The sequence below is a fragment of the Cuculus canorus genome, chromosome 1 (assembly GCF_017976375.1).
Source record: "Cuculus canorus isolate bCucCan1 chromosome 1, bCucCan1.pri, whole genome shotgun sequence".
Taxonomy (NCBI): Eukaryota; Metazoa; Chordata; class Aves; order Cuculiformes; family Cuculidae; genus Cuculus; species Cuculus canorus.
This window is the reverse complement of record NC_071401.1, coordinates 131591427-131614242: the sequence shown is the minus strand read 5'-3', so window position 1 is coordinate 131614242 and position 22816 is coordinate 131591427. Positions and strand designations below refer to the sequence as shown.

Genomic DNA, 22816 nt, shown 5'->3' with positions numbered 1-22816 from the left:
GATCTGATGCTGGGCTTCACCAAATTAAGCACAAAGAAGCTGTGTTGGACAAAATTATTTACTGAGTTGATTGCGCAGGATCCTTTCTGAGGGCCTTCAGTGATGGAAAATACAGCATGAGTACTGGCACAAACCATGTTTCCTGCTGAGAAATATTGGATTGGCAAAATCTGCCCATGCAGGGATCTAAGTCATCTGGGAAGATACAGCCCAGGTCACCCAAGACCCATGCTATTTCCATTTCCCCACTATGGTCCTAGTTCTGTTGCAGGAACCCTTTAGGGTGCAGAGGGTCAGTTTGTTTACCGAACTCAACAGAGTCATTCCAGATATAATGCTAGTGCAAACATGATCAGTCTTGGGTAAAAAATTGCATTCAATAAGACTGCACAAAACAGAAATGTGTGAGTTCTCAGTTCACTGACCTTCTTTGCAAACCTAATGTATACCTACTGCCTATGCAAATATTCATAAAGTGACAGAAACAGACCAGGACCAGCTGAAACAGGTTGTCTTCAGGTTCTCTTGAAGTTGGTTCCTAACATCTTTCTGAAAATGTTTGGAAGGTGGGACCATGGGACTCCTTTAATAGCAACCCAAAGTCAGTGTGACCTGCTTTGCTAACATTGCTACCTTCTGTTGCTTTCTTGTGGCATTCTTCTGCAAGATTAGATAATAATCTCTGAGCCATAATGCAATCACAGGGAAGCCCACGAGCCTGGTAACATTTTGGCTACATCCCAAGTTTTTGAACTCAAGGAGATGTTCTTTGGTGATCTTGTTTCAACTTTCCTTTCTGGTTGTGATTTTGAGCACTGGCTGCATTGGTTTTGATTTTCATGCCAGAGGGTAAACCCTTTCTTTATACTGTGGTTACCCACTGCATCTGCACAGGTAATTTCTTATACTTTCTGCAATATTTTAGTCCTTGTTGCTGCAAATGTCAATTATGAGCCTCTGCTTCTGTTCCTGAACCTGTCTTCACATAGGCATATGCTAGACATTATTCCTCCAGGTTATTGCACTGTGAAGGTAGAATGCAAATGATTCAACATTGCTTATGCAACTTCTGCAGCCTTACAGCTGCCAAGGGTGAACAGAGTTGGCTTCACAGAAGAAGCAAAACCTGAATTTGTGAAGAGCTTGCCTGCTACATCATGCAAGTTTTTCATACTGGAGTCCACTAGGTCTGAAACCATGACCTTACAGTGCTTAAGTAACAAGTTTTCAGAAAAATACAAGCTATATTTGAGTCATTTGCCTGACTTTCCATGGTCTTCAACACTGAGACAACTATGACTAAACCTAAATTATTTGCATAGATTAGTATCTCTTTGTTGAAATCATTCACAAATTCATCTTGGCCAAAATGTTTTTGTGATCACATTTTTCTTTCTCTTGTTTCCCACCCTTCTCTTCTGGAAAAGCTCATTTGTAATGGAAGACTGGTTTATTTCTTTATAAAAAATGTCTTCTTAAAGATGGACTCTCTTCATGTTTAGTTTCTTTCATATTGAAATGAATAACATTTGCTGATGAATTATTTTTGTCTTTATTTGTACCCAGTTCAACGGACTTATGACTAGGCTTTCCAAGAACAGTAAAACATGGGTCAGGGCCACCTGACTTTCCATTATTCTCTTTATGTGCCATTTCAATAACAAGGTTAGAGAACCTGTCAACATGAAAGGAAATCTCTTCTTACTCTCATTTGCCTCCAAGTAGTAGCCTCGTGATCTGCACCTTTTGGGTCCTTTGGATTTGGAGTGACTTTCATCTTCAAGTGAAAAGCTGGTGTCCCAGCACTGGATCTGACAACCAGACTAATATGTTCACTACATCCACTAAATCCTCCTAGTGACACAGTGCACCATATTCTGTTGTTACCCAAGTCAGTGAGAAATACATAGATAAGCTCATGCCCATCTTGATGAACATCCCTGTAGCTCTGCCTCAGTAGATGGTTGTCCTGACTTTCCATCATAGCATCATAGAATCACTAGGTTGGAAGGGACCCACTGGGTCATCGAGTCCAACCATTCCTAACACTCCCTAAACCATGCCCCTCAGCACCTTGTCCACCCTCCCTTAAACACCTCCAGGGAAGGTGACTCAACCACCTCCCTGGGCAGCCTATTCCAGTGCCTAATGATCCTTTCCGTGAAAATTTTTTTCCTGATGTCCAGCCTGAACCTCCCCTGGTGGAGCTTGTGGCCACTCCCCCTTGTCCTGTCCCCTGTCACTTGGGAGAAGAGGCCAGCTCCCTTCTCTGCACAACCTCCTTTCAGGTAGTTCTAGAGAGCAATAAGATCTCCCCTCAGCCTCCTCTTCTCAAGGCTAAACAACCCCAGCTCTCTCAGCCACTCCTCATAAGACTTGTTCTCCAGCCCCCTCACCAGCTTCGTTGCCCATCTCTGGACATGCTCCAGAGCCTCAACATCCTTCTTGTTATGAGGGGCCCAGAACTGAACACAGCATTCAAGGTGCAGTCTCACCAGTGCTGAGTACAGAGGAAGAATAACCTCCCTGGACCTGTTGGTCATGCCGTTTCTCATACAAGCCAAGATGCCATTGTCCTTCTTGGCCACCTGGGCACACTGCTGGCTCATGTTGGCTGTCAACCAACATCCCCAGGTCCTTCTCCTCTAGGCAGCTTTCTAGCCAGACTTCTCCTAGTCTGTAGCACTGCATAGGGTTGTTGTGCCCCAAGTGCAGGACCCGGCATTTGGCCTTGTTAAACCTCATGCCACTGGTCTTAGCCCAGCGGTCCAGCCTGTTCAGATCCCTTTGCAGAGCCTCCCTACCCTCCAGCAGATCCATGCTTCCACCCAGCTGAGTGTCATCTGCAAACTTGCTGATGGTGCACTCAATGCCTTCATCCAGGTCATTGATAAAGACATTGAACAGGGCTGGACCCAGTACCGAGCCCTGGGGAACCCCACTTGTAACTGGCCTCCAGCTGGAGTTAACTCCATTGACCACCACTCTCTGGGCCTGGCCATCCAACCAGTTTTCAACGCAGGAGAGTGTGTGCCTGTCCAGGCCAGAGGCAGAGAGTTTCTGAAGCAGAATGCTGTGAGAAACTGTGTCAAAGGCTTTACTGAAGTCCAAGAAGACTACATCCACAGCCTTTCCCCCATCCAGTAGTTGAGTCACTTTGTCATAGAAGGCGATCAGGTTAGTTTGGCAAGACCTGCCTTTCATGAACCCATGTTGACTGGGCCTGATCACCCCGTTTTCTTGCCTGTGCTTCATGATAGCACTCAAGATCACCCGATCCATGACTTTCCCCAGCACTGAGGTAATCTTATGCTTTCCAGAGCATCCTCAAAGACGAGTGCATACCTTTAAGGGTCTTTCTGAAACCATATCAAGGTTTTGAGGGGATCAGATTCCTGAGTCAGTCTTGGGAATAAAAAAAAATAGAAATGCATAGTGATTAATTACCCACACCTTTGTCCCTTGGCACAAAGGCTCTTTCCATGTCAAGAAGATGTGTGTGAGTACCAAGTGAAATTCTGATTGGTCTTAGCGACTGCAAGAGAATCAGTAAGTATACTGATCTCAGTGGCATGTTGTCAATGGTAGCAATAAGCCCCACCCGTGGCATAACCTATGTAAATACTGATATGAAGAAAGGTTAGGTAGTTTTGCTATGATGCAACTAGAGCTTGTCTTATTATTTTCTGCTGAGGGCTACAGTTGTTCTGTAAGTGATGGTGACTGTTATCTGATATCTATTGTAGCCCCGTTACTGAGGACACTTCTAATCTCAGGTTAGATAAAAACCATAGACTCTAAATCACTACTCCTCTGTGGTTTTGTTTCTTATAATCAGCGTACAGCCAGCCAGTTACTCCAGCTGTAGATATTTCCACAGAATGAAGAAGATATACATTTAAAAAGGAAAGAATGACAGGAGAAACCCTGAACAGCTAGGGGATTTATGTACAGGTATCTTGGAATATTTTGTATTTTCTGAAACAGCCTGGGACTTGGAATAACCAGTCCTTTTGCCTAGCATTGCTCCCAAGTCAGTATCTGCAGCAAGATTGTATGAAAAATGGTGTACATATCAGTATAAACAGTGCAGCAAGTACTGGGAAAGAGGGGGGACACAGAATGCCGTTATGTAGTATGTCCTCTACTTCCATTTCAGCAGGCAGCACTAATTCTAGTGGCAGAATTTCTTGAGCTTTTACCCTTTGAATGCCTAAAAATGGCTTTGTCATAAGAAGAGTTTGCATCTGGAGAATATCCTCTATAGTTAGTACTAATGCAAGTGTAAATTTGTGGTAGAATTCAAAACTGTAGATATAGCTACAGGTAAGGTCAACAAGGTAGGCAGGAATTATTTATGTATAGGCTCAGTTAGGTAACAACAGAATGGCACGGACTTGATTTAGACTGCTAGAATTCAGGATAAGCCATTTTACCAGTGGCACTCTCATCCAGACACTATTTCCGTGGCCACAGTAGCAATACAAGGGAGCATACAGCTGTGCCACTCCTTATTGTCCAAAAGCTTCACATTTTTCAGACTGGTATTAGACAATATTTGGGTCCCTTTGATGGCACTTAAAGGTCTACTTCCACTAGATGGAACAGTCAGTATGTTTGGCATCCCCTTCAGCAGCTAGTTGTGTCTTTGCAGCTTTATACCTTCGATATTGTGGCTGTGCCACAAACTATAACCTTTCTCCTTATGTTTCTGTCTTAAGAGTATGGATTTATACATCTACTTGGCCATTTGAATGTTGCAGATTTTTTCTTTACCCTGCCTTGCCACAGTGGACATGGAATAAAGAGCTGCAATCCTTCTCTGTGTTCCATTTTATCTTCTTATCTCTCCCCTTCTAGTGATTGCTTTGAACAGACTGGCTTCCTTTCTCCTGCGTTCCCTGGACTAGGTTCTTTCAAACTCCACCATCCTTTGTGTCACTTGTGAAAGAGAGATTTATATATTGCAAGCTGAACTACTAGAGATTATCATAACAATTCAGTAGAAAAAAAATAGTTGTTCCTGGCATCTTCACCTTTCTACTTCTTTTTCCTCACCTGTTCTTTCAAATTTAACTTCTACTCAGAAATGAGGTTTTCCAGTATTTAGTCTCTCTCTGAAGCCATTGCAAACAAGCCACAATACAGAGTTTTGCAAGTTTTTCCTATCACTCTTCAAATGAGTATTTGGAAGTTAAACAAACCCCAAACCTTCTGTTAAACTCAGCGTGTGTGATTGCATGAATTTGAAGAGAGATAAAATTAGTATTGTGACAAAACAAAACAAAAAAGAATGTTCAGTCAAAATTTTGAATTTGTGATTGTGACACAGAGAATGCAGACTGAAGTGTGCATGCTTCTGGAAATACTCCCCTGTGACATCCAAGTCCTCACCCACAGGAAATGAACCCCTAAAGTTCCTCTCGTAAGAAACCGGAATACCTTTGCTGAGGAGTCAGAAAGGGCTAGTCTACACTTATCCAGGTCTCGCTTCAACTCAAAATTACTTCGTTTGGATTTACACACCGAGTCTTAATTTAAATAGTCCTATCTTGTGCCAAGGTCAACATTATTAAGCAGTGAAGAACATGGTCTGAAAAAGTATGCAATGGTTTACTTTGGCTGATAAGAAAACATATATATATATATATATCAGATGAGGAATTCTTAGCCACAGTTCTCTGCATGTGCTTACCCAATTCACAGTACAAGAAACTGAAGAATTTTGCTTTCCCTTATTTAGACAACAAATTCCTTACTGCAAAGCAGCAGCAACTATTGCATGTAAGCAACAGTGACATTTCTACATTCAAGGGATGGCTGTCCCAGAATTAAGTAGCAATAAGAATCCAAAGCTTTGTTGCACATGTACAAACATTTGGTATTTGGTAGCAGAGTGTGTTCCTTTCATTAGCAAATTTAACAAGGAAAAAGTGTAACTTCCCTAAAAATACTTAAACAGACATTTTGCTTTCCTGAGTGCTTTTTCTATATGCAGATGCATATATAAAAAAATAGAAGAAACACATCTTTTGCTGTCCAATTCTGTTCTGTCTTGCCACCAAGAATACAGCAATCTACTTTACAGAGCTCTCTGCCTCTGCAGCCAGTCAATATTACTGGATATCTATGAGTAAAAAAAAAGAAAACAATCCAAGAAAGGCATAGATATGAAAAGAAAAGAAGTGTTTATAATATGTTGTGAATTATGGAAATACAAGTTTTTTAATTTTTCACCAGAGAGAAGTCAAAATTTAATTTGATAGCTTTATGCTTTATCTGCATTTACAGACAGACTCAAACTGAAACTATGATTTCTACAGAGAAATGAAGGTCTTTTAAAAATCTCTGTCTGATTAAAAACGCAAGGATAAAAACCAAAAGATGCTGAGGCTACAAACTGTAATTCACGCAAGTGAGCATATTACACACAGTTTTCTAAAAGATTAGAAAGTCATAATTTAATGTCCCAACTCCAGAAAATGCCTCCTGCATCTTTTGGAAATGCACTGTATTTAAATTAAATTTTTTAATTAACTTACCTTTTTTGTGCCTGCAAAAGTCTGAAAGACCATTATTTTCCTCAGTATTTCCAAGTAAAATTACTGTAGGCAACCTTATATAATTATAATCTAAAATGGACAGAAACTGTTTTTAAGATATCTTTGTAAGTGGCAACACTAATACCCTACACTTGCTATTTTTTAACTTTACTAGAGGTGCCACAATGCACTTGAGAACAACATAAATCAAATGCAGCAATTAGTATTTGGAAAAGCTTGTTAGAAGCTGAAATAGTAACTGAGGAGTGTGAAAAGAAAAAGGCAGCAAAACAAGAACCTGTCAAATTTTCTCTTGTTCTCATTCATTTCCCAGATGCATAAGCAGTAGCACTGCTAAGTTTTGTCTGAAAATCAATTTTTGCAGAGAGAGTACCCACTTTGTTAAATATTATATTAATCTCTTCTTTTTGAAGCATGCATAATTCAAATGCCAACTCCCTTTCATGCTATATAAAATAATTTTGCCTTAATATCCCATGTTCATTTTTCTCCAAAGGAACTTTATGGGTTTTTTTCTTCCTCATTTTCTGCGTAAAATACCCTGTAACAATTGCAATTTTGGCAAAATATAAGTCAAAATACAATTAACTGAGCAGACATTACATCACTAGTTATTCAAAAGTTTTGAGAAAGAATTGGGCTCCAAAGTTTCAGATACTCCAGATCCTTCAAAGTCTCATGCAGATTGTTAATTTTACAATTCAGAATATTTTCTGTTGATTTCAGTGAGCCTGTCACATTTGGCAAATGTGTATGTTTGAAAGAGAATGCTACCATATTCACATAACACGTGCTGATTTATCCGACTGCACCATAGTCCTGGGCTTGAGCTGCCTTTCAACCACATATTACTTCCCAGCAGCAGAGGATGCCCATCATGAGTTTCTTACAGAGACTCATGACAAGAAACACTTTTGTATTGTGATTCCACTGTCCACTACAATTGCTATAGTCTGCTAAGGTAATCTGCATTTGTGATTTAAGTGTATTGCTATGCCATTCTGTTATATCAAAATCCCATATAACATCAAATAATTTCAGGTAAATAAACCTGGCATTAAACATTAACCCCCACCTCACTCCACGTATGGAATATCTAAATGCACATAATTATAGAATATTGGCCTTTGACACTGGCCAGATGTGCGGAGCGGGATCCAGGACAGTGTAAATATCAACTACTCCTTAGCTTATATCCAAGATCTATTGGAAGGACAATAGATGTAGGTACGCACTGTTTTCCCAGGGGTTACCATGGAGGAAGGCAGCCTCAAATTCACACTGGTGGCATAACAATGCTATGGGCACCCCCTGCTCCCTCTGCACCTTACTCTGAGTTCCAGGAGATGTGGCTGCTATGTACCCTCTCCTTTCTCTTCCTATGACACTTGTGTGTCAGAGGTCCCATGTGTAAATGTAACATCAATTTCAACAGAGGCTGAATTTAACCTGCTATAGCTTTTCATTTATCTGAGAACAAGCTCTTATGCCAGCACTAAAATATTTTGATTTTGTAGGTCTTAATGCGAGATGGTCACATCAATTTTCCTCAAAATTATTTATGCTTGTACACTATCAGAAAGACAATCTGTGGGGGAGTCTGAGATAACTTAGGGTAACACATTTACAAGGATAAAGAAAATAGTAGCAGTATCCCACTACTAAGAAACAATTCTAAAAAAAGAAAAACAGGTATTTATGAGTTATAATTCTATATAAACAAGGGAAGCTGTTGAAATATTAACTTAAAAATATGCTACCGATAGGAAATAAAGTTAATAACAATAATAGCAATACTTTATTCTAATACAGTGTTTTTCATTAGTATATTTCTAAGTGCTTCAGAAATTAGGCAAAATTATTCCACTTTATGGATAGCGAATCTGAGACATGAACATGACATGACTTCCACATATCTTGGAGCAGACCAGCAGCAAAACTGGGAACACATCCTTGGTCTCCCGAGTGCTAACCCTCTGCTTGATCCACTGGCAATGCTATGATCCCCTTCTGCCATCTACAGTATGTAACCTCGCTTCATCTAAGCCAATTTTGTAAGGAGTATGATAGGAAACGACCTATCACACAAAGATCTGCAGCCTACCACTGTTTTCTTGCACTCAATTGGCTTTCATTCTGATTCAGAAGGTGCTTTAATCACAGCATGAGAAGTTACCACCATGGGGAAATTACATAACACCTTACAAATCAAACACTTTTCAGGGGAGTTAACAAAAAGAACAGGTGCAAGATACCACGAAGTACATGCAACACAGCTTGTACAGAGCAGAGGTTGTTCCTGCCTTCTACACTGCGCCCCAATACCTCAGGAGAGAAACCCAGCAGAAAAGGAAGTTTTCAGAGGAAGGAGTGTATTTGCTGGCTGTTCTTCACATATTTCTTGAAAAAAAGAGAGGGACAAGGAAGATGATGGCAAAGGATTGTCTCAGAAGTGAACTGTCTATAGAGGTTTCTTAAACTTCTGAAACATCCGTATGAATTCAAAAGATGGTGAAATGTGAAAGCAGATTGTGTCTGCAAGCATTAACTCACAGACTTACTTAACCCTTACATGCACTGAATAACCTGAAGAATCTATTGGCCTTTCCCACCTCAGCAGCACCAGTGTGTTTGTCAGCCCAGGGAGCATTCAAAGAATAGTTTTATAATTAAAGCTTGTTGTTAAGGTTGTCCTTACCAGCCAGACTCTTTGGTCTCCTGCTTATCTTGCTCCAGCCAGAAAGCAGAGTGACATCAGTATTTCCATAACAACAGTAAGGCCACAAGGAGACAAAGGGTGCTGGATTGTGTGGAAACTGAGGCATGCTGACAAGCGCTGAAGTCAACATTTGCAGGTAGCTCAGCTCGCTGTTTCCTGACCAGAGAGACCTAAGAGATACCAGAAACACTCGGCAGGGGACTCTTAATAAATCCTCACACATTTCAGGTGTCACCCTGAGGCTGCTTTTAGATATTTAGCTCTAACTTCCCTGTGATTCAAATAGTCCTTAATCAACAAGATGATGTTCCAAATAGTTTTTAAAATCAAATTCAGCTCCCTGTAAATTGCACACTTAACCTAGTTAAATTGTAATTGGAGCTGTAAAAGTTGGATGTGCCCATTACCTTACTGCTTTTTTTTTATGATTACATCACCACAAGACATAAACATCTCTGGTCAAATAGCACATCTCATCTCTGCGACAGCACTGCTGAAATACAAAAACATTCTTTTAAAAATGGAGAATAGAAACCACAGAGCTCTAGTTCATCTCTCCTAAAATATAGGGGTGGCAAGCCTGGAGCAGAAGACACATCTTCCGATTTATACTTCATTGCCTTAGCTTTAATTCATTCTTCTCTTTCTAGTCCAAGCTTAGCATTTGTTATAAAATCACTGTACAAAACACAGGTCAAGTCTCCAGAACAAGAAGTTCTCACTTGGACCAAGAACAAGATGTCCAGATGCTGGAATTGGACAACTGCTTTCATGTAGCTGTGCACCAGTTCTGATATGAGTCTAGATACCCAGTTCTGCTTGGTAAACTCCCACTGCTTTCCACAATCACTCATTAAATGCAAATTGAGATTGTGAGCATTGGCTTTTCTGTATTGTATCTAAGCACAACTGTACAAACTGGATTTTCCGAAGGTTGTGAGACAGGCTGGACCACTCAGAAAAGCTGCGGTGAGATTGTCAGGCAGGACCAAGGCAGAGAGAGCAGTGGTGGGTAGGTAGTTTGGGGGTGGGAGGTGGAGGGAGCCTGCCCCTGTGAGTCCTGGCTACCAGCCAAAAGAAATGAGTGCGTTTAGTTCAATGTGCACCTGGCTTACACATTAAAGAAAAAAAAAAAGTGTGTTGTGACTGAGAACTGAAAATAGCTGGACTTCACAAAGCAACCAGATTTTTGCCCAAACCCCCAAATCACCTGCTATACCACAGCTCTGCCACTTTGGATCCATATCAGAACAGGAGTTGTGTTAAGATTGACTGTTTTGGAATCTGCACTGAATTGCTAGAAATATTATTTAATTGCTCCGCATTTTACTGCGCTGATGTTTTAAAAACATTTTGGTGAATATGAGCACTGGCTATAGCAGTGTAAGCCAGGTTACTAAAGAATGGCCATTTGTATTCCATGCAGACTAAAAAGCAATGGGAACCCATGGGAAAAATGAGGCTATAATAGTGCAAGTGGCAGATTTAGAGTCCCCGAGTGTGATCATGATGCAACATTCACAGCAGCACTTGCTTAAGGGAAAAATTCTCAGTGAAACACTGAAGACCTAAGTTGACAGAAGGAGCAAGGAATTTTAGAGTGGTTACTATGTATAATCACAAAATTGTTTAATTCCCATTTAAGTCTAATTTAAAGAGGCCAGGTAATTCAAGGCATAAGTAATGAGTCACTGAAAATGTTTTCCATCAGTCCAACTCAGTAGTGGCCAAAGTTACTGTCATTTAATTGTTGGACTTGGCATGTTTCCCATTAGACAGGCACTTGGAAGCAGACACAAGGACCTGCAAAACAGCAGTTCCCCGTGAGAGATAATATATCACAGAACCACAGAATGGTCGTGGTTGGAAGTAATGTCTGGAGATCATCTGGTCCAAGTCCCCTCCTAGAGCAGGTTCACATAGAACAGGTTGCACAAGAACACATTCAAGCAGGTTTTGAATATCTCGAGAGAAGGAGACTCCACAACCTCTCTGGGCAGCTTGTTCCAGTGCTCCATCACCCTCAAATATTTCAGCTTGGAGTTTTCAAATGCACTCACAAGCACCAGACGTCATTCTGCCTCTGAAATTCCTCCCCTGGGTGCACCTACACTTCTTGCCACACTCTCCAGAGCCATGACTCTGTGACCTCCATCATCCCTCCCTGGCTGGGGTCAGCCTACGCACTGCACCCCACTGTAATACTCACCCCAGTCTCCTCACACCCTACAGGCTGTCTGGGCTCCGGCTTGCAGCTGAGGAGCTGCTCCACTTCAAGGGGCTATGACTGTCTGCGGCTGTATGCAGCAGCTGGGGCAGGGACGGGGCTCAGTGGGGCTGATGGGAGCTTGGCAGTACCAGGAGCTAGCACCAGCTGAGGTAAACTTAGTAAGTGTATGGATGACACTATGCTAGGAAGAGTGTTGATCTGCTTGAAGGAAGCTCTACAGAGGGATCTGAACAGGCTGGATTGATAGGCTGCAACCAACGGGATGAGGTTCAACAAGGCCAAGTGCCAGGTCCTGCACTTGGGACACAATAACCCCTTGAAGTGCTACAGGCCTAGGAAGAGTGGCTGGAAAGCTGCCTGGCAGAGAAGGACCTGGTGTTGGTTGACAGTGGCTGAACATGAGTCAGCAGTGTGCCCAGGCGGCCATGAAGGCCAATGGTACCAGAAACAGTGTGGCCAGCATGACTACCATTCTGCCCCTGTACTCAGCACTGGTGAGGCTAAACCTTGAAAACCGTGTTCAGTTTTGGGCCCCTTACAACAAGAAAACCATTGAGGTCCTGGAGCACGTCCAGAGAAGAGCAACAAAGCTGGTGAAGGTGCTGGAGAACAAGTCTTGTGAGGGGCAGCTGAGGGAACTGGGGCTGTTTAGCCTGGAGAAAAGAAGGCTAAGGGGATACATTATCGCTGTCTACAACTACCTGAAAGGAGGTTGTAGAGGAGTGGGTGCTGGTGTCTTCTCCCAAGTGACCAGTGGCAGTGATACCAAAAATGCCTGCAAATAAAACTCTCTAAGACTCATTTGGAGTTTTAGAAGGCAAGCATCCTTTATCGGGGCTAGGCAAAACGAGGAGTGATCTCCATCAATCGTGTGCAGCGAGATGAGAGCTGGGGAGAGACGTTCCACTTACATGCATGTGGACAAATCCTCCCAGAGATCTTATGCATATTTTATTACTTTCCAAGTAATTTTAATGTTATTATGAACTTAACAGCAGTTAAAATTCTTGCTGATTTGGTGCTGGCTCCAGCTCTCTGCCCAACCTTGTCTTTGAGATAGGGAAATACTGGAAACAGGTGATTACAGAAGACACATCTGTTCAGCAAAGATCACGCTGAACACAAGATATTGTAATCTTTAAAGAATGAATAGTGTTTAGAAAATCACTGAAAGAAAACATGCTATCAGAGGGACATCCTGTCTAACTTTCAAAGAACACAGTAATGTAGATGAAACTTTAGCTTATATAAAAAATATTCCCTTTTTGTAATAGTAACTACTTCTTGAATCATATAGGATGAGCTGGAATGGCCTCAAGTTGTGCCAGGGCAGGTTCAGACTGGACATTAGGAAAAAATTCTTCATGGAAAGGGTTGTAGGCACTGGCACAGGCTGCCTAGGGAGGTGGTGGCATCACTATCCCTCGAAGTAATTGTAAGACAGGCAGTTGAGATGCTCAGGGATATGGTTTAGTAGTAGACAGGCAGAGTTGGACTCGATGATCTCAAAAGTCTTTTCCAACCAAGCGATTCTATGATTCTGTGATCCTGTTTCCTTCCTCCCTTGCCTATGCTGAATATAAACAGCATTTAATTTGCCAGTACTGTTAACTCTGCAAGTTACAATATGTATTGTACCAGCATCACCAGTTCCTCCACACAGTCAAAAGTCTCAATGTCACTTTTCTTTTCTTGGGTTGAACTCATACTGAAAAATGCCTATTTTCATGTTCAGTGCTCAAGTGCCTTGTACAGCCCTGCCAAGGGCTCAGCTAGCCATGCTTCTCTGGATCAGTGGGGAGAAGTGTCTCACGGGAGAAACAGCATGGCCAGTAGGATCAGGCCAGCAATTGTGCCCCTGTACTCCGCATTGGTGAGGCTGCACCCTGAATACTGTGTTGTTTTGGGCTCCTCACTATAATAAAGACATAGAGGCATTGGAGATATGGTTTAGCACGTTCAGATTGGATAAAAATTTCTTCACAGAATGGGTTACTGGGCACTGGACCAGGCTGCCCAGGAAGGTGGTGCGGTCACCATCTTTGGAGGTACTTGTAAGACAGGCAGATGAGATATCATAGAATCATAGAACGGTTTGGATTGGAAGGGATCTTAAAGACCATTCAGTTCCAAACCCCCTGCCAGGGGCAGGCACACCTCCCAGCAGACCAGGCTGCCCAAGGCCCCTTCCAACCTGGCCTTGAACACCTCCAAGGATCGGGCATCCACAGCTTCCCAGGGCAAGCTGTTCCAGTGCCTCACCACTCTCATGGTGAAGAAAGTCCTCCTTATTCCTAGCCTAAATCTGCCCCTCTCCTGTTGCCTCTAGTCTTCTCACTAGAGGCCTTTGCAAAATTGTCCCTCCCCATCTCTCTTGTAGCCTCCTTCAGGTCCTGGAACATTGCTATAAGGTCTCCTCTGAACCTTCTCTTCTCCAGGCTGAACAAGCCCAATTCTCTCAGCCTGTCCTCACACCAGAGGTACTACAGCCCTCCAATCATCTTTGCAGCCCTCCTCTGGACCCGTTCCAACAGCTCCATATCCTTCTTACATTGAGGATTCCAGAACTGGACACAGTATTCCAGATGAGGTCTCACAAGAGAGTAATAGAGGGGCAGAATCACTTCCCTCGGCCTGCTGACCACGCTTCTTTTGACTCAGCCCAGGACACGGTTGGTCTTCTGGGCTGCGAGTGCACATTGTCGGCTCATGTCGAGCTTGTCATCAACCAGCACCCCCAAGTTCTTCTGTGCAGGGCTGCTCTCAATCATATGATCTAGTACTGGACAGGTACGGTTGCACCCAATGATCTCAAAGCCCTTCCCCATCCAACCAGTCCCACGTTCCCCATTCCCCCAACTCTACTCTCGGGGTGGGGGGGGGCAGCAGTGGAGCTGAGGCTGCACGTGCTCTGCTCCTCTCTCTCCCTGCCCCGCCCAGAGCCCTGTTCTCTGCGCGCGCAGCGCGGAGCGGTTTGACCCTGCCCGGCCGCCATCTGGCCCCGGGGGTTGCCGGGTAAAGTAAAAGATGGCGGTGGCTGTTCGCTGCGCTCGGGTTCGCCGCGGCCTTTTGTCGCCAAGGGCAGGTGAGTATCACCGCCACTGCCGCGGTGAGTCCTCTGCGCCGCGCCAGCCGCCTGCTCCGCGTGAGGGCGCTGGGAGGGCCGCAGTGAAACAGCCTGCGGCGGGAACGGCCGGTGTCCGCCTGCCTTGTCTTCAGGGAATTGGGGTTTGAAGCCCGAATTGCCGCAGGGAAGCGGCTCAGGCTGCGGGCACGACTGCACAGGAGGCTGTCACACTGAGGCTGTCAAAATTTCAGCAGGAATGCCTCCCTGCAGGCCAAAAGTTTGTGTGCCTTTGTGATTTCTTAAGTGACCTTGGCGTTTTGGGCACCGTCTATGAGCATGTTTAGATACCAGAATTGCATTTAAAGCTTTAATAGCTTTAAATTGGAGGGGGGAGATTTAGACTAGACATGAGGAAAAAATTCTTCACAATGAGGGTGGTGAGGTATTGGCACAGGTTGCCCAGAGAAGTTGTGGATGCTCCCTTCCTGGAAGTGTTCAAGGCCAGGATGGGGAGGGCTTTGGGGAGCTTGGTCTGGTGGGACATGTCCCTGCCTATGGCAGGGGGGAGGAACTGGATGGGCTTTAAGGTCCCTTCCAACCCAAACCATTCTATGATTGTATTTTGGCCTTTGCTGTCCAAAGAGAATTGATGTTTACTTAAATAGATTCAGTGTGTGTTGAGTCAAGTGGGACATGGCAAAGAGGTGTTGTTGGTTGATAAACATAAAGAAGGAATTTAATGTAGTTTTAATTGAACTAATGTGTGTTTTCAAAAAAAAGATGGTTCTGGTTTACTGTGGGTATATGAGATTTGATTCAAACTAGTGTTCATAAACTGCTTCAAAGATGGATTGTAAAAGTGAACTTCCAGTGACGAATAGATTCTGGTTAGTGAAGAAGATGAAATTCTACTGTTCTGGATTAAGAGTCTCTGAGGTAGTCTTATGTTACGTGGAAGCAGAGGGTTTTAAGCAGTGTTCCTCAGTCTGGAGGTATTAGCATGGTTTATGAAAGCTGTAACAGCAGGTGTGTACAAACAGGTGGAGAATATAAGAGAGTGATGGCATATCATTTGTTAGTGTGACAGTGATAGCATCCTGAAGAGTGTGTCATCAATAGTTTTTGCAGTAATAACAGCAAAACCACCACAAAGTAGTTGGAAGACTTGCAGGACTTTTTCAGATTAACTTACTTGTCCTTACATGGGTTGATCTGTGCTGAGAAAGAGTATGGGTCACTAAGGTTTCGCTTTCACCACCTCAGCATACCATGTAGCTTTTCTGCATACTTGAAGGAATCCTCTTGAGTACAAAGAACACAGTCATTTTTCTGTGAGTCTGCTTCTCCTTAAAAATAAATAACAAACTCCTTGTTATTAGAATGCTACAAGAATAAAGGTAACAAGTTCATCTGTCTTCCTTATTGTTATCCTTTATGCTTGCACTTGTACTGAGCTTTGTTTAACTACATTCTCTGCGTACCCATTACATAGAAACAGGCTTTAGTCTGTATGGGGTATTCAGTATACATTCTTTATTTCATTTAAAAGTTTGTTCTGTTGTTGTCATTTAAAAGAATAAAGGAAAAAAGAAAGCAGCTTCCCTCTCCAAGATTTTTGAATGTAAATTTCTTTCATGTCAGATAACATTTTAAAGATAGCATGGTAATGTGTTTTAAAGTGTACTGTATTGGAAATTCTTTGAGGATGACCATCTTCACTCCAATTCTGCAGAAGTATACATGAAGATTTTAGAAGGTGGTGTTAAATTAACTGTCTGGTAGAAAAAGCAGACAGTGAAGATAAGTCGTGAGTATGGCACTGATGACTTGGCGTGTTCCTTAAAAGTTCAGTTTGAGGTGTTATAAAGTTTAGTATGATCTCAGTGCATCACTTTAGAAATCTGATGTGTAGGTCTAAGACGTTAATTGGATACCACAGGATTGTGTAATTTATTAAACTCCAGGAGATCTTTGATGGATTTGACAGTGTAGGGTTTTTGGTTGTGTGTGTGTGTGTGGTTGTTTGTTTTTCTGGGTTATTTTTTTGTTTGTTTATTTTAATGGATGTATGTCAAAGAGTATATTTTCTTATTTTCTCATACTTAGTCTCAAGGTCTCTGCTTCAGTAATAGAGAACCCCTGCATATCTGCCACTTTGAGACAGATATCTAATATATCTATTCCTGAGCTTGGATGTATTTTGTAGGAGACTTGGTTTTTAGGAATTCTTATAGCTACTTTCATAGGTAATATTTTGTCCTGTTTCCGTCAGCCAATGTGATTGTATACTATAATCATGTTATGTTAGTTCAGTAAGTACAAATGTACATATGTGATTGCTTTATTTAGTTAAGTGGGGGTCCAACTATCTTTCAGGACAAACTCGGAGATGTGGTATCTTTTGTTATTCCATTTGTGGGGTGTGGAGAGAGGAGGGACGGGCAAACTTTTGGGTACAGAAATACTTCATTCAGGCACTGAAATCTTGCTGGATTTTCTGGGTTTAATTCTATCTGTTGCTTGAACAAAATGTAATTTAAGTACAAACATTCCCTGTCATTTTTAATTTTTTAACATCATGGCTGCAACATCAGTGTGACTGGGTAACTGGTAATACCTAACCATATCTGGGTAAAACGTACTCTTTCAGTGTTACAAGTGTGAGTTTTGGTTGTTTTCTAATGCATCCCTCATTCTGATACTGAATACTAATCTTGTGTTCAGTGTGATTCTCGTTAGTTAGTTTTATATGGGAAAGGTGAAACTTGCGTATTCTTATCCAGAAAATGGTTATGGCCATGATTTACTAAAAGTTGGAAGGTCAGTTATTGGATTTCGGTTATATCCTCAAATTAGTTTTTCCAGCTTACCGTCTGCTCTTGTCGACAGCTGGATGTCTGTAGTGTGTTTATGCACTCTGTATTTAATCTGTTCCTTTCTTCTTACAAGTGTGGACATGTAGTGACGTTAAACACTTCTAAATTCACAAATCTCTTACAAGCATTTTATTTCTTGCTTGTGACAAACTTGATTGGAGAGGACATACTTCTCTTCAAAGTCCATACTGGAGCTACTTTGTCAATGTAGGTCAATATCCAAGTGGTGTCTGGTTTCTGTCACTTTCAACTTTTCATAGCTCTTTGAGAAAAGGAACAGCTTTGAGGCAACATTCTGTGGGTTGTGGATCTGGCTCTTTGCTTTTGCTCTCTCAGATGCACTCCATAGGTATGATATAGGAGGATTGCTGCCTCTTCCAACGTTTGAGTGTGCTATATTTAGACCGAGGTACAAAGTCTGGTTAACTGCATTTAGAGTGATTCTGAGGTCTTTGTCCTGGAGTTCCCAAATCTGGGTGCAGGATGTGGAGATGGCCACATGAGACCTCTCTGTAGCAAGTATTTTTTATTTGCTTAAACTCTATGCTTCACCTCATGTACTAATGCTAGCCAGTTAAGCTTACTTGCTGTTTAGGAACCAATAACCTTAGTCTGCTCCTTTGTGTCATTGACTTTGTCAACAGCTCACTCCTCTGACCTTTCCAGATGTCTCTGAAATACCTTGTCAGGAGTCTTGACGTAGAAAATTTTGCTGAGGGAGGTTAGAGTAAATGGATCAGTAATGTGGAAAATTACATTATCTGTGGTTTGACACCGGTAACTTTTAGCTTATATAACATGCTCTTTCCTGTTCTGTGTTCTAGGCCCTGGCATTTCTGTGTTAGCTGCAGCACCATCTGTGTTGCCGCAACACTGCCAAATTCATCATGCTGTGATCCCTTGTGGAAGAAGTGGACGATCCTCTGTTAGTGGCATCGTGGCCACTGTATTTGGGGCTACAGGTTTCCTAGGACGATATGTTGTCAACCGTTTAGGTAATGTTCCCCAGGAGTACTAATTAAAAAATTAATTTTGCGTCTTAAAACTGTTTTATGTCATACTTTTGTAGTGTTTGGTCTGCTAAAGTGACAAGATATGACAATTAGATTGTTTTAATCTAGGAAATTCAGAAGTGTTTGGAGATTGTTAAAGTCACGAAAATAAGTACTGTTTTTCAGCCTGTAAAATGTAGGTCTGAGGAGAGGTACAGCACGTATTTAATTCTTCTGCTTTTGTCCTTATTAGGACGTTTTACTAAAACTTTTGCAGGAATTTATGGAAATTCTTTAAAATTGCCCTGCTTTCCTTTCTCCTTTCCATGAAACTTAAAAAATAAAATAACCTTAGATATGGCACATTTTAGGATATTGTACTATGATTATAGTACACGCTGATTTTTGTTGTTGTTGTTTGTTTACAAGCTTCTTGCAAGCTTCTGTCCCAAATACTCAGATATGTCCCCCAATAATGTAGGTTCAAAACTTAGTTCTGTTCTACTTTTAGCTTTGCAGATAACTATTAAAGATATCTACATGTACTTGTTGGCTTTAATGCCAGAGAAAAGGGAAGTTTTGTATATTCAGAAGTTCATCTACTTCAAGTTACATAGTAGTCTGAGATAAATGAAACTTTTTTTTTTTGAACACTTAGGTCGCATTGGATCTCAAGTAATCATACCTTATCGCTGTGATCAGTATGACCTCATGTATCTGCGGCCGATGGGTGACCTGGGGCAACTTCTCTTCTTAGTAAGTCTTTTGCTTTGGCTTTAGATCAAATACAATACCATTGCTATACAAGGAAGTCTGTTAATCATTCTTAAAGTCAGAACTCTAGCTATTGTTTAGACTCTAAATGGAAATGGTGTGAAAGAGATTTCTTTGATTATGCCTATTTACACATTATCTCATCTTTTCCCCATTTGATGCTCTTGTTATAGGAGTGGGACTGTAAGGACAAAGACTCTATCCGAAGAGCCGTGGAACACAGCAATGTGGTCATTAATCTTGTTGGAAAGGAATGGGAAACAAAGTAATTTTCTTTTTTTTTCCTGTATAGATAGTTTTGCATCAGGTATTGGATGTTGTACCCACGTTTTACAGTTTGTGTACCATATGCAGTGGCACTGACCTTATTCTTAGCTTCTATGAAAAGGCAAAACTGAAGTTTTGTATATAAAAGTACTTCTGTTTTTTTAAATGGTTAACTAGTGTCATGGTTATGATCTGCTTTTACAAAGTGCGTTCTTTCTGTAACTTTCTAGTATACTGCTTTTGTTCTGTCAGAGTTCAGTGTTCTGCTTTCACACACCTTATAGGTATTTCATGGGTGCCTTCCTATAGCTGGTAGACACTCACCAGTTTCTGTGATCTCGTATTTACGTTACTACGAAAGTGGGCTTTTGTCCTGTCACTTCAGCGTAGTGATGAATTGTAGCCTTCTAGAATAAGCTACAATCAAGCTTTTTGTATTCCCTGGTACATGTTAATAAACAGGAATAGCTAGTGGAGAGTCCTTGAGATTATGACTAATAACATAATTCCTTGATACAATTTTGGCACAGACACTATTAGCTACACAAACGTTTTTTGGTAAAAATTTTTGAAAACAGTTCCTTTTTGAAATCCTTTTTAAAAAAGTCCCATATTTATTTTAGCTAAAAATACCTTTAGTAGCCCCATTTTTTTGTGTGTGTGTGCATGCAATTATGCCCACTTCATTTAAAGCAATGTGCAGAACTCCCAGGCAAAAACTCTTTAGTTGTGTGATTTGCCTTTATATGGCACATAATTTTGCTGTGGTAATCGATAGATACAAAACTGGGTATCTGTTTCATCTACGTTTAGAAGCCTAATGCCTTTGTTGCAGCCACTTGGCGTTCAAATTGTAGGATTAGTGGTCAAATTGTATTATGGAATAGAATTCGTACTCTCAAACTGTGCAATTATTTTTTCCTAAAGTAGGTGCTTGCCAACAGACATACTATTTCAGCTCTTTCTTGTGTAGTCAAATATCATGCATGACTTCTGGAGACCCTTTAATTTCGCATGCAAATTTGTAGAGATACTTTTTTTCTGACTGCCACTTGGCTCCTTGTCCCACTGTTGGGTTCTATAAGACAGTTTATTTGGGGAAAAGTGCACCAAACCTAAATTAACTTTGGTCTTGGACAAGGTTTTGGTTCTTTTTATATCTTCTTCAGACTTTGTGATATAGGTAGAAGTGTACAAACAAACTTGTGAGGATTGTTTTGCGCTGTTACTAAAGAACATAAGAATTGAAATACTTATAGCTGTCAAAAAATAGAAACTTCTTTGTAATGTGGGAGCGAGGGAAGAAAAGAAAATTTCCCTAAGAACAATGTAATCTTGATTTATCTTTCAGATACGTATTTCATGTGTACTTCCCCCCCTTAAAAAATTCTGGATGTATATCAGAAGTATGATTTATGCAAGAGAGGGTTTCTTTGTTATTGAAAGGAAGTGTGACAACCACAACAAAAAGTTTCATTCTGGTTAAAAAGCCCCAGACCTAGTCACTCCAGTCAGTTTTGACAGACGCAAGAGCAGAGGAGTCCTGGTACATGGTCAGAACTTTTGAATGTTCCAAAACTGCATTGCACAAATGTTCTTATGTACTTTATGCATATTGGTATCAATGGTGGTGCTGTAACTCTGAGATAAAATTCTTCTGTCTGTTAAACTTTAGGTCAGACTAACCATTGTGATCATCCCAAAGTGTATGAGAAACTTAAGTAGGAAAAAAAAAAGTCAGATTAGAAGCTGAGATTAGTCAAAAACAGTAAAGCCTGCCATTAAATACTTTTCTCCTTGCCTAGTATTAGTGTACAGTCTCATCTGTGTATATGATGTTTGAAAACTCCATAGTTACAGGAGGGATGTTGTTTGTTCTTGTGTGTTTCTAAAATCTATTTTTGTGAGTAGAGCAGGGGTGATGGTTCCCAGGATCAGATTAGTTATTGAAGGATCAAAAATAACTTCTTATTTTTAAGGCTTTCTTTAGACTTCAGTGGGATCTGAAGAGCTGTGGGAGTAGATAAGGACAGAGAGAGGCATTTGGAGAAGATGTTTGTTACCCAAAAGCAAATGGAAAAGATGGAGCAGGGTGCTTACAAGGACAATATAAAGACATGAAAAGCCAATTCTCTTTCTTACAGACTTGGGATAGCTGGAAAGAATTTTGGGGTTGTTGCCAGCCTATAGTGTCAGTTCTGCTTGGAAACAAAGCTTCTGTATTGTTCTTGATCAGATGCCAGACTAGATTACAGTTGAAGCCCCTAGTTTAGGCCCCTTTAATGCCATAAAATATGTAGAGTTGTTGTTCTTTCTGTATGCTTCTTTCTGAAGTCTGTTACAGATGCTATGAAATAGTTCTAACTGTACTATCCATGTAAAATTTTCCATTTGCATAAGCACTTGTAAGTTATTCGGTCTGGTTTCGTCTGCTTTCCCAGTGCCTAGCATCTGCCATAACTTTGGCTGCTTGAATACATCAAATCAAATACGGTTTTGAACAGGTGTCATAAAAAGTCAGCTTTGCTCAGATTTCAAAATGCAGCACTTAAAAAAATAATGTCTTTTCAATTGGAAAGAATTTCTGTTTGTCACAGACAAGTGGACAAGAGGATTTTTCATACTGATTTAATCTTAACAGGTGAAAAAGCAGACAATACTGTTTCTGTAATTGAAGCTTACTGTTGCGTTTCACTTGCCTGATGTTTTTACCATATGAAGAGTCCCTCATGAAAGAAAATTTTCTTTCTAATGAAGATCATCAAGATAGGTTTTTGAAATAGTTACATAGTATGTAATGATTGCTGTTGGTTGGTAGGCAGCCACTGTTGATTACTCTTCATTAGAATTTGTTTTCTGCCTTTGTTTTAGAAATTTCAGTTTTGAAGATGCATTTGTAAATATCCCTAGAAGTATTGCACGGATAACTAGGGAAGCTGGTGTGGAAACATTCATTCATATCTCTCACCTGAATGCAAGCATGAAGAGTCCTTCCAAGTACCTCAGGAATAAAGTAAGTCTGGAATCCTTTAGAATTTATTTTTTGACAGTCTAATTTTTTTATTTGTCCCCCACCTCAATTGGGTCTGTTATAAGGAAATCAGTATATGAATTTACTATGGAATGTTTTTTGCAGCTGAGGAATGTTTGAGTTACTCTACTTATTTGAACTAGAAATCCTCCTTAGTACTTCATGTGCTTTGAAAGGTAATGGGTCTTGTATTCCTGGAAGCTTTTTCTGTCCTTGAACATCTTTGTAACTAAAACTGCTGTCATTAAGAAAGAGGAACTACCTTGAAGATGGTTTGGGATCCAATATCAAGCTGGA

General features: G+C 41.1%; 1 protein-coding gene across 2 annotated transcripts in view; it reads left to right on the top strand.

Moving 5' to 3' along the window:
• Positions 1-14469: 14469 nt before the first annotated feature.
• Positions 14470-22816, top strand: part of NDUFA9 (NADH:ubiquinone oxidoreductase subunit A9) — a 47623-nt gene continuing 39276 nt past the window's right edge. For both annotated transcript variants that reach the window (XM_054070149.1, XM_054070142.1), the window contains exons 1-5: positions 14470-14597; positions 18280-18450; positions 19106-19203; positions 19395-19486; positions 22360-22501. In XM_054070149.1, the coding sequence (XP_053926124.1) occupies positions 14540-14597; positions 18280-18450; positions 19106-19203; positions 19395-19486; positions 22360-22501 (561 nt within the window). In that variant the 5' untranslated portion in view covers positions 14470-14539. The remainder of the gene's footprint in view (positions 14598-18279; positions 18451-19105; positions 19204-19394; positions 19487-22359; positions 22502-22816) is intronic.